This window comes from Jatropha curcas, chromosome 6 (genome assembly GCF_041381405.1).
Source record: "Jatropha curcas cultivar XTBG-Jc1 chromosome 6, XTBG_Jcur_1.0, whole genome shotgun sequence".
NCBI classification, from domain to species: domain Eukaryota; kingdom Viridiplantae; phylum Streptophyta; class Magnoliopsida; order Malpighiales; family Euphorbiaceae; genus Jatropha; species Jatropha curcas.
In genome coordinates, this window is record NC_143156.1 from 7,803,612 (window position 1) to 7,815,918 (window position 12,307).

The window sequence follows — 12,307 nt, forward strand, 5'->3', positions numbered from 1 at the left end:
TCTATTTGGTATTACTCTTTGAGTTGCTCTTGAGAGAATTTACATATAAAAAATGATGATAAAATAGATCACATTTTATAAATTCTCACCTTATAAATTTTTCCTCTTGATTTGATGTCTAACGATTGATGGAATTTAAACATTTCTTTGATTTATCATTTTTTTTTTTATTTAGTTGATAAAAAAGATGTCAAAATTCATGGAATTATGAATTTCATTATAGCCTCAAGTTCACTTTTTTGTAAAAGAGAAAAATTTCACCTCAATGGTGACATTGTGTCAATTCCATCACCCTATGTCAATAATAAAATTTAGGCCTTTTACTAAAAATATTACAAAATTTATTTTATTTTCTAATTAAATGATAGAACGTAAAATTACATGAGTTTTCAACCAATTTATTAATTTTAAATGTGGGTTTTTGAAATTGGAATAATATCCTTTTCCATTTTTATATTGATGAGACTGAATGACTATTATTGTTATATTATTTTTAATATTCTTTACCTTTTTAGAAAAATTTGAATTTTTCTCTTTAGTTTGTTTGTTATTTTTAATTTTAGTTTTTGTCAAATAATTGGAAAAAATAAATGAAAAATTTTGAATCATGATATTGATTATTTCTATATGGAATTAATAAATTTTCAAAAATATTTTCATTAATTTATAAATTTGAATCTTAAACACAATAGTTATTTTTATTCGACAGAATGTCTAAGTATGTAACTAGTTGAAGTTATAATCCAAGGACATTATAACAATGATTAATTAATTAACCAAGTGCCCTTAATTATTTATTTGATAAAAAAAGTGCCTTTATTTAATAAAGAATAAAATTAAATTATTATTTTATTAGTAATATTAATTTATTAATTAAAATTATAAAATTTAGGAAACAAATCCTAAATTTCACTGTATATGTGGGTCTTTTTAGTTAGGCTGGCCTGCTTTTGATTAGGCCCAAAATTTACCAACCGGAGCCCTGAACTCCATTTCCGGTTGGTCCAAAACTTTGACCGGTGACTGGATATAGTCACAAACTTCCGGGTCGTAAAACCCTCCTAGTCCCCTGTAAGCGCTCCGTCTCTTCTAAACTCAAAACCAAGAAAACCCAAAAATTTAACTCTGATGCCGGAAACTGCCTTCCTCTGCCGTGTTCTCCGCTTCCCTTCGGCACTGACAATCTCCAATCGGTACTCTGTCTCAGCTGCCGGCATACTTCGGTGTCACTACCTTAGTAATCACACCCAAACCTCACTAAAAGACCAAAACTATAAAATTGATGACAAAAAGAAAGGCAAATGGTTCACTTTACCTCCTTACACTTCGACAATCAGCGGATCCGCCTTGGGAAAAGCGTTATCTGTCAGCATTTCGGAGAAACTGGCCAATGAAACAACGGCGCTCAAGTGGGTTCTTCGATGCTGTCCGGAACTCCCTAGAAGCCTCGTACAGAAACTATTTCGGTTGAGACAGGTCTTTCACTTTCACGGGTGTCCTTGGTTTTGTATGAAACATTAAATTTTTTGGAATCTGAAGTGATTTTTCATGGTTTGTTCGGTTAAAGGTTCGAAGGGAGTCTTCTAATCTGCGTGATCAAGCAGAGGAACAGAAAGTTAAAAGGGTACCATTGAAGCTTTCTGTTTTATTAGAAAGTTGTTCTTTTTATCTTTAGAATTGGAAATTATATCATCTCGGGTCCATTTGAATATATGAGAATTGAAATGAATGGTTTAATTTTGATGGTATGGTGTGTCCTATGGTTTTTTTTCTTAGAATTATTGGTTTTACTCTTTTTGTTTCTTTTCTGAAATCTGAAATTACTGGAAGGTGGCAGCTAAGGACTTGATGAGCATAGGGGATAGAATATTTCTTCCTATTACTGTCCAAGCATTGCCTTCTGAGAAACAACAGAACGTTTATAATCAAGAAGCAGTTAACTTTATTCGTAGCCTTGAGTTGTATAAGGTTGTAACTTTGACTCTGTTACTTTAGATATATTAAGATTTATCATTGCCCAAAATTTGAATGTCGTGATTTTTTTTGGGATAGGATGATATCATCATAGTTGTCAACAAACCTCCTGGAATTCCTGTTCAGGTGAGGTATACTTTGGTGCTCCCTGAATGTTTTCTGTTCTTTTGGATCATTTGCGCAAAAAGCTTTCTTTTACATGTTTGGACAGGGTGGCATTGGCATCAAAAGAAGTTTAGATGAACTGGCTGCAAGTTGTTTATCTTATGACTACTCAGAACCGCCTAGGCTGGTGTGTTCATTATGAATTTGCTTTATTTAATTTTGATTTCATAGTCACTTCATGTTTAAGTGCATTGGGTTCAACAATAACATATTTTTCTGGATGTGATTTTTTAAAAATATAGTAATAGGAATTTGAACGGTGGGTGATGTAGAATTTGATTAGGGGTGTCCCTGATTAACTTGAAAGTAGCATTGAGTTAAAATAATGGAGATTTGTACTCAAATTACTTATGTTGCTCAAAGTTTATGCTATTCAACATCCTGTAGTACTTAGCTCAATGGAGATGGTTCTTTCTTTCCATGAATATTCCTGCAGATTGTTCACGTACTTGGTTATTATGCAAATATTTTTATGCTGAATCTTTTGTCTATTAGGTTCATAGACTTGATAGAGATAGTAGTGGCATCCTGGTGATGGGAAGGACACAAACAAGTACAACAGTTCTGCATTCTGTCTTCCGGGAGAAAACATTTGCAGCATCAAATGATGTAAGTAATTGCCTATCTATATCTTTTTTTATCCCTGATTTTGCTTAAATTTGATAAGACATTTGTTCAAGAGAAATGGGAAATTGTTAGTTCTGTTATTCTTACAGGTTAATGGTTGTCTTCTTTTTCAAGGATATTGGTGACAGAAGAAGAATCCTGCAAAGAAAGTATTGGGCACTTGTTATTGGATCGCCAAGATGCCAAAAGGGTTTGATTTCTGCACCACTGGGAAAGGTAGGCACAAGCTTGATTCTTAACGGCAATGCATTATCAGAAGTAATTTTTTGAATTTATTTTTAAATTTTTGGATTTCAACACCACTTGTTGGAAGCCTCCTCTAATTTTTCTGAATATTTGGATTCTATTCTAAACTGAAGGAACAAAAGAAAAGACCGTTGAATTTAAAAGATTGATCATTTGGATGCATAAATCCTTTATGCACAAGCACAAGAAGACAGTTAGTCTAGTTATTTTTGTTACCTTATTTCAGCTTACATGTCAAAACTGACTGGGAAATGCCCAAAAAGCTTGAACCTCAGTTACTCATTTGGTGAATATAAAAGGAAACTTGAACCTGGTTTTTTTGCCTAGAAAGTTGTTTAATGCATTTGTCCTGAGCATTCATTTGTCAGAAATTGTCTATTTCTAACTGAGATTCATAGTAATGTGGTCATTTCTGCTAGTTGATTTCTTTCATTAATTAAATTGCGTGGACGGATGATCAGTGTGATTAGATTTCCTGGGCCATCTGTTATTAAGGAGTTTTCCATAGCATTCTTAAGAAAACTCTGAACTATCTGGGTTAAATTTTTATTAACTCCTTTAGTGCTTCAATAATAATCACGTTATGATCAGCATGACCTCATTTATCTCCAATTTATGTGATTTGTCTTCAAAGAAATGCTTTACTGGGTAAACAAGTCAGTTTTGGAGGCATAGCCCCTGTGAAATAAGAGCAGTATTGCCTTATTACTGCTTTTAGCAGTAATTCAAAAATCAAAACTTTATTATGATGGGCCAAAGAACTTGTTGTGAGAATTTTTAATTTAGGAGCTGGAGGGAGGGACATATGTAACCCCAAGCGGTGAACTGAGCAAGTGTCAGATTCCAGGCTGGTGTTAGAGAATAAAGATTACACTTGACTTATTATATGGCTGACTTTGAAATAAAAAACACAGATATCTTGGCAGCATGCCAAGTAATGACCTAGCCATAGTGCAACAGTTTTCCATTTCCAGAAAGTAATGTCTAATGGATTTTGGCTTTTCCTTGTAAGGTTTTTCTGACTAAAATGACGCTTATTTTTTTGGCTTTGATTGCTTTTAGGTGTTGGTGGACAATGGAAAATCTGATCGAATAACAGTGATTGAGAACGTACATAACACATCTTCTCAGCATGCTGTAACACATTATAGAGTACTTGAATCTTTTCAAGGTTAGCATTTGTCTGCAACTCTGATTATACATTTTCATGTAGATCTTAATCCCAGGTTAAAGAATAGAAAAGGAAATTTGGAAAATTACGTGTCTAAGTATCCTGTTAATCCTAATTATTTGCAGGATCGTTTTATTTTATTTAAGATCAAAGAGAAGTAAAAATGCTTTTGAATAGAATTTAGCTAACACTTATTGCTATTGTTTAATCCTGAATTCCAAAGGTTTATTGAAATATTTCAGCATTCACAGTATGATAAACTACCACACTGTGTTGTAGTGACTGAACAAGGAAGAACTGTTGGCAAAGAACTAAGCCAACTAATGAAACATTGATGAACTATAATAAGAGTGTCAATTCTTCACAGATGAAGTTGACTTTATATATCTCCATATCTACCACATTAAGCAGAAAACTCTTTATTTCTTATTTTCAAGACAAATTTATAGCCAAATTAAATTATGCCTCTTGAATGGGATTTGATCTACTCAACAGAACTAGTTTGAATAGCACTCTAAATTTCACTTAAAAACCTTTGATTGAGGCATACCCTTCTAGCATAGAGAACGCATCAGGTATCTGTTACATGAATATATATATTTTTTTTTATCAGAGATGTCTACATTGGCATTTGTGAACCATAAGCAATTGCAGTGTCTGGTTGTTCACACACAGATTGTTAAAAAACGTAGCTTTTCGCCCTGTAACTATATCTTTGGCTTAACGCAGACTACACATGGTTGGAGCTGTCACCTCTCACTGGGAGAAAGCATCAGGTATAAATCACAACCAACAAATATCTGGCTGTTCCTTTTGTATTTCCTTATTTTCTCTTGATAATTTTTTCTCCCTGCCCTAATACTTCTCAACCAACCATCTCCGGGCACAACAGTTGCGTGTACACTGTGCTGAAGTATTGGGTACTCCTATAGTAGGAGACTATAAATATGGGTGGCAAGCTCATAGGAAGTGGAAACATTTGCATTGGTCTGATCTTGAAAAAACCTTGCATGATAAAGTGCCCTGCGAAAAAATGCTTCCTTTGGGAATTGATTTTGAAAGTGGAAGCATATCCGAAAAGCAACCCCGGCTTCATCTTCATTGCAAGCAAATGGTTTTACCCAACGTGTCTCAAGCTTTGCAAGATGCAAAAATATCGCCAGATTATAATTTTTCTGATATGGAAACCATTGAGTTGGATGCTCCCTTGCCTTCCTACATGCAAAGAAGCTGGGATATTTTGAGTTCCTTGGCAAACTAGTATCTTTCAGGCTTTGGATTTGTAACTTCCGTGAATACTAAATTTTGATGAAGGAGAGAGATAAAGGGCTAAAAGGTGACATAGTGCTCTAACAATTATTATTATCTTTGCAAGTTTTACTAATGGTTGAACATTTTGATTAATGTTTCTCTAACAGCGATAGGCAATTTTCTGTCTCACTTCCCCTGTTTCTGCTTTCTGCTGAAAGCAGATTTTGAAGGGATATGGAACAAGTGGATAAGAGTATTAAACAAGAGCTGTAATGCCTGAAACAGTTTGGATTTGGAGCGTATGAAGCCATTGCGACAGCCAGGTACTGCATTCATATTCAGAAAAGAGAGTCGGATCTGGTTTCTCTGATAGATTCAAAAGTTACAACACATTTCACATTTGGCTTATGCAGTCATTGCCAAGTGAGATAAATATATTAATAGAGTTGCTTGCTCACAGTTTAAGCAAGAGCAGCTTCTGGGTTGGGTTTTGATGGACGTTGCCTGCTATGGAGTACTGTCTGTGTTAATCTGATCATCCTTGTACAAAATTATTATTTGTTGCAAGTTACGAGGAGGGATTCCAATTTTAATCTACGTGTCTTATATGCATTTACAGTAAGACTATCTCTACAAGTGCGGGTCTTGACTTTTTTTTTTTTTTTTTTTTGTGTGTGATAAGATTTTGACTATCGTACTGAGTTGGGCAGATCACTACTGCCAAACTGCTATGCGCGCAATATGAAAGGAGAGGTGCATTTCCATGGTCATGAATGCTTGAAGTTTGAGGACACCATTCATCATTTGCATTTTCAAGGATATGGTTCGCATCTTATCATGATAATAATTAACAGGAGTTTCCCATGAAATTGGCCCTACTTCATATTCATTTAAACCATATAAATTTAACTACTCTCTCTCCGTTTCGCTAAATTTTACCAGTTTTTTACTTTTTCATAAAAATTAAACAAATGATTGAATAACCTCAATCGAAAAAAAAAAAAAAAAGAATGATCGATTAAATTATCTTTTAATTAATTCTTGTATAAAATAAAATTTAATGTATATTTTTAAATAATGGTAAAATCGGAATAAAATAATTAATGTTCTTTTGATCTCGTAAAAGTGTCATCTAAATGAAATAGAAAAAAAAAAAGTTAAAAATTGTCAAATTTAACAGAAATGGAAGGAGTAATAATTTAATAAATATAATTTAATAATTTTGTTTAATATCCTATATTGTTATCAACCAATGCTCTTATAAGGAACATTTAGATTTTTTTTTTTTAAACTACCGTGTCTTGAAATTGTTTTCAAAAAAACCATTATATTGAACAACAAATATGGTATAAATTAAATTAGAAAACACATTGAAATAACTTGAAAATTAGATTTGCATTCATCAAGCAATAAATTAAGAGCAATTTCATAATATAATACATTCACTTAATAAGGTCTGTTAAGCAGCTCAATATATAAATTCGCGATTGTACTTTTCCTGAAAAACTTACCGCATCTTCAATTTTTAATTTGATCTATGAAGCGCTTGAATTATAAAATTAGATTAATTAAACACTAATTGGATAATTGAAAAAAAGTAAAAGTTATTATTCTAAAGTTGTATTAATCATATATCAAATTATTATTTTATGAATGAAAATTAAGAACCTTAAAAATTTATTATTTTTCGCATAAAGAGGTGCGAGATTATTATAAAAAGTAAGGCTTAATATATTATTTCACTCTTAACTTTTTCGGTTGTAATTTCGCTCTAGAATGAGTTTTATTCCATGGACACCCCAATTATGATCATTAGTGACAATTGCATCCTAAAATAAAATTAAAGCTAGATTTTTGAATATTTATACTATATATAAAAGTGGAATGAGAGAGAATAATGAAATTACCTATATCACTTTTAATGAAATTTAAAATGTTCTAAAATACCCTTAATGATGGCAATTAAAAATTACTATTTATTAGTTGATTTGATATAATTTATTTTTAAATTTATTTTTTAACAAATATATATGATAATGATACATTTGAAAATTTTTATATTTTATTTTTTGAATTTACTATTTATTTGATTTCATTTTGATTATAATTTAACGTATTTTATTTAGAAGGGAGATAAAAATAAAAATATATATTTTTTATTAATACTCTCTTTTTCTTTATATTTGTATGATTTGATTGAATATATTTTTTTAAAACAAATTTTCAAACAGAACAAAATTTTAAATATAAATTCTTGAAATTATATTGCATATAAATATTCTGATATGTGATATTTTTCTTTTATAATACTCGTACAAATAATCAGATTGGTAATAAAGGTGAAAAAAATTTATATAATAATAAGATTAATAAATATTTAATTGGTATAATAACTTATGTGAAATTTGATATTTCTTTTTATCTTCTTTTAAATATATTTATGTGAAATATATATATAGTCTATTAGTTGATTGAATATAATTTATAAAAATTATTTTTTAAATAAATACGTATGGATAATTAAGTATTAAAAATTTTAAGTTATTCAAAATTTTAAGTTTTATCTTTTTCAATTTTATTTTTAATAAATATATATGATTATAATTTAAAGTTTATATTATATTATATTTTATTTTTATATTTTATTTTTAAAATTTATTATTTATTTAATTTCATTTTGATTATTAGTTAAAGTATTTAATTTAGGAGGGAGATAAAAAATAGAAAAAAAATACTTTTTATTAATATTTTTTTTTATGTTTGTATCATTTGATTGGATATATTTTTTTAAAATAAATTTGTAAATAGAATAAATTTTAAATATAAATTTTGGAAATTATATTACATATAAATATTCTGTTATTTAATTTTTTTTAGTTCGTTTTATGAAAAAATAATAAATGATAAAGTGGTGTATACGAGAATATTTAATTAATTTTTTTCTTCACTTTCTTTTTCTTATAGACGATTATCTAAGATAAAAAATAATTACCTAATATTTTTCTTTTTTTATTATAAAAAAGAATATGTGATATTCTTCTTTTATAATACTCTTAGAAATAATTGGATTATGGCAATAAAGGTAAAAAAATCTTATACAATAATAAGAATAATAAATATTTAATTGATCTAATAGTTTATGTGAAATTTGATATATTTTTTTTAATCTTCTTTTAAATATATTTGTATGAAATATATATCCACACGTTAAAACTATTTATCCCATATCGGATAATTAAGAATAAAGAGAGAAAGAGAATAATAAATAGTAAGTAGAAGGGAATTATATAATATACTTTATCAATTTTGCACTTAGTTGGAGTTATTCAATATGTTCAAAAATATTATTATTAGATTAATTAATTAAATATTATATTAATTAATGGTCCAAGATTTCTCCAAAAAAAGAGAACTTATATTCCTTTGCAATTTTAGGAACATTTTCTAATTTTAAGGATATTAAAACATCAGGTAAAACTGATTTAGATTGATTTTTAGTTTGCACAGATAAATTTAATTTTTTTATTTGATTTTTATTTTTAGTGAAAGGCTTAAATTGACCAACCCAAAACACCATGTAAAACCGGTTGAGCTAATTAGATTTTGAACTATATTTAATTTGAAGTTGTTTTCATTTTGAAAATTTACTTTAATTTTAATTTAATTCAGTGCGGTTTCAAATTAAGATGATTGTATATTCTCACCTACCCAAAATTAGTTTCAAAATTTATCCTTCATTTTATTAAGTAAAACCACTTGATTAAAGATTATGTAGCAAAATTTCTTTACAATATCATATATAATGATTTTCTTATTTGGCCAAACATGTAAAAAATTAAAATTCTTGTAATTAACAATTTTATTTCAATCTTATTTGGTCTAAATGAATTCTATATAATTTCAATATAAATTTATATATTTTTTATATTTAATATAAATGAAAATTCACTTGAGTTCAGATTTTTTATTTATTAAATTGATTATATTTGAATTAATTTTTTTAAAATTGATAAATTTTATAAATAAATTTTAACTTAAATGGTATACAAATTATTAAAATCAATGATTTTAAATATAAACTACCTAAACTCAGTTAGATTTAACTTGATTAAAATTTTTAATTTATTTTTAACTATTTATGCATTCACAATAAAAGGATGAAGTTCTAACATTAAAAAGCTATACACAATATAAGAGAGAAATTATAAATAAATAATGAACATTATATATGAAAATAAACAAGTACAAACTATGAGTATTAAACGTGCAACGCACATCATAAAACAAACTAGAATATATTTTTGAACATTTGATTATGGTTTTATTATAATTTAAACATTCTATTTGGAAGAGATTTAAAAAAGAAAAAAAAAAGTAAATTCTTTTATACTATTATTTTTTTCTTTATGTTTGTATAAGTTGATTGGATATATTTTTTAAAAATTAAATTTTCAAATGGAATATATATAATTAAGCTTTACAAATTTCAAATTTTTACTTTTTAAAATTTGTTTTTAAATAAATAGAACTTATGTGTGTGTGTGATGATGAACAGTTAAAAATTTTAATTTTAAAAAAATATATAATATTTTCTTATTATATCTATGTGTCTCTCTGTCTATCTATACTACATATAAAAGTGGAAATAAAGAGGAGGAAATAATCAGATTTTATATATTGTCTTTGTAAATTTTAAGATACTCTATAAAGTAAATTTAGTCATAGCCAATTAAAAAATTTTAACATAAAAATATATATAGTATCTCTATAATTTGATTGGATATTTTTTTAACTTTTTTTAATAGATAAATACATATAGATAATTAAATTTTTGAAAATTTAAAATTTTACTATTATTACCTTATTATGTCTAATTATATTATATTATTATATAAATTATTAATAATAATTTTAATAATTTATTTTTTTTTATTCTAATTATTGTAATTTATCTTTAACATTATTATTTTAAATGAATATGTATAATTATAAGGCATTTGAAAATTTTTATTTTTTTGAATTTTTTAAATAAATATATCTAAATAATTAAGATTTTAATTTTAAAAGGGTATGGTTAAATTTTTTTTTAATTATAAATTGCACTCTAATTTGGTTGGCCAAAAAATAAGATAAAAAATTATTATTTTTGAACATCTCGAATTTGATTAATTATATTTATATCTTATTTTAATTCAATCTTATTCTTTCTATTAAGGAATATAATTTTATTAATAAATTGTTTAAATGATTTCATAATTTTAATTGGATAAAAAAATAAAAATAAAAATAAAAATTATGATTATTTATAGGGTAAATTATTATTTAGTCCCTCAGGTTTTACATAATTAACCAACTAATCCCAAGTTTTGAGCAAATATCTAGCTAGTCCCTCAGGTTTAACTCCGTCTAATTAAAAGGTCCTTCCGTTTGAAAAGTTGGTTTTTTTCCGTTAATTAAAGACTAAAAGACTAAAACACCCCTCCCTAGCTGACGTGGACCATAAGGGAAAATTATTATCTAGTCCCTCAGGTTTTACATAATTATCTAACTAATCTCAAGTTTTGCACAAATATCTAACTAGTCCCTCGGGTTTAACTCCGTCTAATTGAAATGTCATTCCGTCCGAAAAGTTAGTTTTTTTCCGTTAATTGAAGACTAAAAGACTAAAAAACCCCTCTTTAGCTGACGTGGACCAGTATGAAGTGATAAGGGAGGGAATTGTATAAACTAAAAGACTAAATAATAATTTTCCCTAAAAGACAAATATTTTAGAATAAACTATTTTCTCAAATCTGACAAGTATTATGGAACAAAGACAGTATTAAAAAAAGGATAAAAAAATTAATTTGATGTTCTAATTAAATATTATTAAATTTAAGTGAATCATGAAAGTAAATATCTCTTCAAAAAAGTAAATACCTCATTTTTCTTTTTACCCCAAATTATCATCATAGTTTCTTTTTTAGAAAAAAAGTAATAAACATAATTTTCTATTTTATTCATATTTAATATGCAAATTTTATCAAGAAACATTACTATTATCATTGATAAAATCTAAAAAAAAAAAAAAAAGTATTCCATCTATTCATAAATACTTTTAATGTTTTTATGGTAATTAAGTAAGTAAATTTATTCTTATAAATTATAGCAAAATATTAATTAATTTTATTACGTAACCTTAAGTAAGAGAGGAGATGTTATATGATTTTGGAAAATTATAAAAATAATTATTAAATTTAATATAAATAAGGATAAAATTGAAAAAAAAATTAATTACTCATTAATATTCTAAAAAAAAGATATTTGCGGAGAAAACACCGGCTCTAAAATAATAGTTATTTATAGATAAAAAAAGTAATTATTATTGCCACCTATATTATTATAATTTCATAACTTTGAATATAAATATTAATATTTAATGCAAGGTTATCTGTGCAAAAGATAAACTAGATATATCATTATAGCATGGAAGGAACAAAAGGGAAACAAACTAGGTATATCATTATCGCTTCATACTGGTCCACGTCAGCTAGGGAGAGGTGTTTTAGTCTTTTAGTCTTCAATTAACGGAAAAAAACTAACTTTTTGGACGGAAGGACCTTTCAATTAGACGGAGTTAAACCTGAGGGATTAGTTAGATATTTGTGCAAAACTTGGGATTAGTTAGATAATTATGTAAAACCTGAGGGACTAGATAATAATTTTCCCTTATAGTCCACGTCAGCTAGGGAGGGGTATTTTAGTCTTTTAGTCTTCAATTAACGGAAAAAAACTAACTTTTCGGACGGAAGGACCTTTTAATTAGACGGAGTTAAACCTGAGGAACTAGCTAGATATATATTTGCTCAAAACTTAGGATTAGTTGGTTAATTA

The 12,307-nt window shown here is 27.2% G+C and overlaps 1 protein-coding gene across 7 annotated transcripts; it reads left to right on the forward strand.

Moving 5' to 3' along the window:
- Window positions 1–1,032: 1,032 nt before the first annotated feature.
- LOC105637097 (Pseudouridine synthase family protein) lies at window positions 1,033–6,027 on the forward strand. Of its 7 annotated transcripts, none has more exons than XR_002284788.3 (12): window positions 1,033–1,476; window positions 1,568–1,624; window positions 1,831–1,968; window positions 2,053–2,100; window positions 2,186–2,266; window positions 2,635–2,748; window positions 2,881–2,982; window positions 4,075–4,183; window positions 4,913–4,959; window positions 5,076–5,519; window positions 5,656–5,757; window positions 5,848–6,027. XR_002284788.3 is itself a non-coding variant. In XM_020680641.3 (10 exons), exons 1-10 carry the CDS (start codon window positions 1,129–1,131, stop codon window positions 5,442–5,444), a joined length of 1,413 nt encoding a protein of 470 aa, XP_020536300.1. In that variant the 5' UTR covers window positions 1,033–1,128; the 3' UTR covers window positions 5,445–6,027. The 7 variants fall into 7 exon arrangements, 1 of the variants encoding a protein (XP_020536300.1); XR_002284790.3 differs by having other exon boundaries at window positions 5,895–6,027; XR_002284787.3 differs by having other exon boundaries at window positions 5,076–5,757.
- The last annotated feature ends 6,280 nt before the right edge of the window (window positions 6,028–12,307 follow it).

What these genes read in the sequence shown, in the direction of transcription:
- LOC105637097 (XM_020680641.3), top strand. Translation starts at nt 1,129, where the DNA reads ATGCCGGAAACTGCCTTCCTCTGCCGTGTTCTCCGCTTCCCTTCGGCA. An exon ending in AACTATTTCGGTTGAGACAG is followed by an intron (nt 1,477 to 1,567) that starts GTCTTTCACTTT and finishes GTTCGGTTAAAG; the next exon opens with GTTCGAAGGGAGTCTTCTAA. An exon ending in CATTTGCAGCATCAAATGAT is followed by an intron (nt 2,749 to 2,880) that starts GTAAGTAATTGC and finishes TTCTTTTTCAAG; the next exon opens with GATATTGGTGACAGAAGAAG.